The sequence below is a fragment of the Pterocles gutturalis genome, unplaced genomic scaffold, assembly GCF_000699245.1.
Source record: "Pterocles gutturalis isolate BGI_N339 unplaced genomic scaffold, ASM69924v1 scaffold38690, whole genome shotgun sequence".
Taxonomy (NCBI): Eukaryota; Metazoa; Chordata; class Aves; order Pterocliformes; family Pteroclidae; genus Pterocles; species Pterocles gutturalis.
In genome coordinates, this window is record NW_010139567.1 from 12,190 (window position 1) to 17,229 (window position 5,040).

At 48.7% G+C, this 5,040-nt stretch overlaps 1 protein-coding gene across 1 annotated transcript in view; it reads left to right on the forward strand.

Annotated features, from left to right (window-relative positions):
* The window catches only part of SYT6 (synaptotagmin VI), a 13,997-nt gene extending 11,425 nt beyond the window's left edge, over positions 1-2,572 (forward strand). The window contains exon 6 of the mRNA XM_010083371.1: positions 2,398-2,572. Within this exon, the coding sequence (XP_010081673.1) occupies positions 2,398-2,469 (72 nt within the window). The 3' untranslated portion in view covers positions 2,470-2,572. The remainder of the gene's footprint in view (positions 1-2,397) is intronic.
* The last annotated feature ends 2,468 nt before the right edge of the window (positions 2,573-5,040 follow it).

Below are 5,040 nucleotides of genomic sequence, written 5' to 3' on the forward strand. Positions count from 1 at the left end.
CCACGGCCGCACTGCTCCCAGCACGGCCCAAACCCCTCACAGTGGGGCCGGCGGCGTGGCTCAGCCCTTCTCCGGGGGCCAGGAGTGCACTTTCTTCTCTTTCGTTGCTGGAGCCTTTAGGGAAGCTTGCCTCTCGTATGTTTCGTGTCTTTGGTTGCTCCATATTTATCAACAGCGAGCAACAAACTGTAATCACGGCGCTTCTTTAATGACCATCATCATTAGGAAGAGAACACGTGCAAGTGAATCATTAATTACAGGCTTCTAAGTGCCACCCTCTTCACACAGCCGTTTAGAAGGGGTGTTTGTGAACAGAAGAGGACAATCCCACTTGCTGTTGCGTTTTGAAGTTATTCTGACAGTGAACTCTCCCCCGGCACAAGCCTGTTCACCTTTTCCAGCCCGAGGTCCCGCTGGCCCCCGCTGCCACAGCCCCCGGGTGCGTTTCACCATCCCACCCAGCGCCGCTCCTGCAGAACAGCCGCCAGCCAGGTCAAGTGATGTGTCAGTACAGAGAAATACACAATTATGGGTCTTTCTAGACTTTCCAGGGGACTTCTGAAAACTGGAAATTTCTCTGTTCTCTGTGAAAGACAAACTGTCTGATATCATAGCGTAGCATCGTCAGTGCAATGCAAAGTGGGTCTTTGATGTTGCCAAGTCCCTCTGACATTCCGCATGGGAGCATTTATTTGCTTAAAACATTTCTCCAGATAAAAACCGATAACTTTGCTGAGAGCTAAGTCATGCCCATAATGAAGAACAGCCATTTATATTTAAAAATATGCAAAACCATGGGCATGGGCATGTTTGACTTTCACTGAACTGTTCCTAGTTCCTGGCTGTTAATTACACAATGGGTGCTTCACCTTTTCTACTAATGAAGGAAAAGTATCTCCAAGTTCCTCACGGCACACCAGTCACTTGAACCTACTCTCGGAAAAGTTTCCATCACATTTTTGGAGTAGCAAACGTTGTCACTGTAACTGCAGGCAGAACAATGGGAAGAGCATGCTGAGGACTCTGCCAAAAGCCCGTTTCTGTTGTAATTCCTGCCTATCTGCTTTTTCATTGGTTATTCTCCTGGGGAGGTTGTATCCATGTTATCAATTCTCAGGGATTTTAGCAAGTGCATTTGACTTGAGAGGCACAGAAGAACATGTTTTCTTACCCCAGCGTAGCCTGTTTGGAAGGACAAGCTTCCACCTTTATTCACTAATTTCTGCCTAGCCCCGATGCAGTACAGTCTGTACAATGCAAACCTGCGCAGTGAGTTACTTTACACTGGCCGGTGCCTTTGGGGAAGGAAACTGGCTGAGTTCTTGACCCTCTCTCTGCCCCTACTTTGTAACCATCGAAATGCACACTTGTGAGGGGGTGATAAACCCCAGCCTCTGCCAGCTGGCTTGAATGGACAGGAGCGTGCTGCGGGTGCTGCGCGGGCAGAGCTGACCCAGAAGGGGCCAGCACCGGTGGGCACCCATCCCGCGGACAGCAGACCCGGGGGGCCGGGGCTGCACCCCAGAGCGGGCAGGGGGCACGGCCGCCCCAGGCGCTTGGTCATTGCAGAGACCAACGGCGTCTGCAGGTGGCTGCCTGGCATGCTCAGCTGCTTGAAATGCCTTTGCCAAGGCGAGGGTGAAGTTCCACTTGCCAAATGAGTTTGCACCCACAGAAGTGAAATTCACGCATGCTGGAGCATTAGTGTCAGCCAGCAGAGAGCTTCTGCTCACGTAGGAGAGGAGGGAGTTGATCCGGGGCAGAATGAGCAGTGGAAGCACCATACCTCCTGTTGTCTCTGGGAGATGTTGAGCATTTGTCATTTGAATTTAATAAAACAAGATGGTGAGACGGGCAAGCTCTCAAAAGCCTGAGGAGTAATGGTTTTGAATTATAATAACAGCCCTTAGGGCAGATGACCAATAATTTATGATCCCATAATTATGGCAAAAAAATACTTACTCCATCCACTGACTCTGATCTGATTTTCACTTTGAGAAACATCTCTGGCCCTGTGGGTGCAGCTTCTGTGGAGTCAGATTTCCAGACTAGAAAGACTCGAGTAATTCTGTAGTTAGACAGTGTTTCTAAAACAAAAAGGCAACAGCACTAAACCAGGAAACAACAGAAAGCTGAACTAAGAGCAGACTTTGTCTTCACGGCACATACAGACACTGTTTATTTTTCCCTTTTTGTGAGCAGTCCTCACGACTGTGAATTGATTTGCAAAGCAATAAAGTAAATTGTTCAGTAATTCTTCCTGAGTGGTTAAACACAGGCATTCAGTAAGCTGAGCGATGCTGTAGAGCAGATGATAATGCTGCGGTGAAGGGATGTGAAGAGTTTCAAACAATCTCTCCCGCTTGCTCAGACTTCCTTTGTTTTTTCTCCCGCCAGTGGCACGGCCGGGCAGCGAGCTTTGACAGCCAGGGCTCCTGTCCCTCTCCTAAACCACCACCCACACCGTGATCCAGGAGCAGCGAGTAAAGGGGACTGAAGCAGGTTATGGTTGCACCTGGCCACCAGCCTCAGTGAGTTGCTGCTGAGCGGCAGTCGCAGCAGCGAGACTTTCTGGTCTAGTTGTTCCCGCGTAAGTAAAGGCAGAAACCCGTTTTGTGGTCAAATATGTCTTTGTCTAATACGTCTCCCAAGGTGATATTTTTTGTGGCTTTTACTGTATGGATCTGTTTCCGGAGGACAGAGGTGGACTGAGACATGAGCTGCCAGCGTGGTCTGTAAAATAACATGTAAAATAGTTTTTAGTGTGTATGGAGGCTGGAAGGGTGCCAAGATGCTCTGAGTGTCTCCAGCCGGCGCGGGTGGCCAGGAGAGGGGACATCTGGACCGGCCCTGCTGCACTGTCCGTGCCCGCTTGGAAGAGCAGCAGCAAAAGACGCGAGAGACTCTCTGGTCTGCGAGCGGCTCGTGCGGTGGTGGTCAGCCCACGTCCAGCAGCGTGTTCGCAGGTTCCTGTCCGTGTAGAGGTGTTCTTGAGCTGTTAGAAGTTTGCGCAGTGTGTATCCCAAATTCCTTTTGTCATATATTAAAAATGCCGTTGATTCCTCAGGGGGGAAAAACTGTTTTTTCCCTGCGTATGAAGTCTCGCTAGAGCTATTTGCATGAAGAGTTTCTCAAGACCCCTTCGTAGCTGCTGCTCATCCCCCCGTACATCACCGCCTTACCTGGAGTGGAGAGAACTGCGCTGCCAGTGGGGTTCGGACGTAAAGGGGGAAAATGTTACACAAATAGGTGACATCCTTGCACGAACACTAGATCTTTATTTCTTATACCATCCTTGTAATAAAGGGTGAACAAAAGGGTAAAGGGAAATAGAGAAACACAACCAATACAAAAAAAAAAAAAAATTGTAAACTTTTTTCTTGAACTATCAGCACTTCCTTAATGAAGAAAGTTTCTAAGGCCCAAACCCTGGAGGAAGATCAAGTTTTGGAAAAATTAGTCTTTGCTGGTTCTTTGGCTGCAGAGGCCAAAAATGAAGTTATAACATCCCAAGCACTAGCTTTGCAAACGCAGCTCGATCAGCTGATCTTTATCAGACACATGTGGATTTTGGACACTTTCTCAGCGTGGATTTTTTTTCTGAGTTAATAACTACATTACTGCTGTTTGTTCCACTATAGTTAAATTAAGTAAATGCAAATATTTTGGTTTCAAGTTAAAACAAAATTTGCTAGCAAGGCAGACATTTCTCCTCCCATCGGGTGAGCAGAACTGCATACACCAGCCGCTATCTTCAGGTCAGCTCCAGCTTCCATTTTCCTAAATGTCCCAGCATCAGCCTTCACCGAACATCACGACTAGCAGAGAAGGGTGTCTGTTTGCGTTGTCTTTCTGGGTAAGGTGAATCCTTTGTTCAGTGAAGGACCAATACATAATATCTCATCACACTTTGTGTCTTAATTCTGTTTATGTGCCACATGCTATAGAAGCAGAAACTCAATAAAATTATTTTATTTGTAAGTTTTGCCTTGTCTGGTGAAATACTTCCTCTTGTGAAAGCAGTCGTCGTGTGTTACGTGATTTTAGATGGTTACAGCAATTGCAGCCGATGCTGTAAAAGAGTTCCCAACCGTTCAGGCTGATTTCCAGGGGTGGAGGTTCAAACACCGACTGCAAGCCCACCCCCCCCACACCTTGACCTGAGCTGGAGCGAGCCTCGCGTCTTCAGCCCCGGGAACTGGAGGTGCCGGTACCCAGGAGGAGCCACAGCGGTCCCAGCTGGGGCAAGGGCGGCACTTGGCAATCGTTAATTGCTCTAACGCAACTCTGATCTTTTTCTCATTTCATCCTGGCTTTTGGGGTTTGGTGTTCTCTGGATCATCTCTGTCTTTTATCCATTCTTCTTGTTATCTAGGATTTAGTCAAAACATACGTGGGGTTTGACACAAAGCTGCTATTTTTAATCCTTGCTTCACACAGATAATCAATTTCCCCTCAGTACTGGCTGTCACTTGCATTGCTGGAAAACTGGATCTCACGCTGGTGAACAGCACCCACGCTGGGATGGCTCAGACCCCCCACACTCTGATTTTAAACGCTGAGGCTCTGCCACGTCCCTCGGTGAGGGGATAATCAAACCATTGTGTGTTTGTCATCGCCTCCGCGCAGCCACTCCAGAAGATTGGTCACAGTAATGGAAACGAGATGCACTGTACAAGTGCAAATATTTCCCTTTCATCTGCAAAGGGATTATGACTCTGAAACGGAGCTGAGCCTGGCACGAGTGCCTTCCCAGGTTTAGTGAAGTTGCGTTCTTGCTCCTTCTCACTTTCTGTGCTGCTCTTAACCACATAGCAGTAACTCGCAGAGAAGTTTAAATTATTACCCAGGAAATCACAGAGAACCACCCCAGGGCCACGTCCCGTGGAGCCATTTGACATCATGGGACTCGTGCTTCTTTGAACCTCACTGCAAACGTGACTTGCACCAGCAAAGGGGGATGCCAGCCGCCCGCGGTCCCGCTCGGAGCCGGGGGTGGCTCCAGGGCCAATGTGCTGTGCCAGGCTGGGCTGTGCCAGG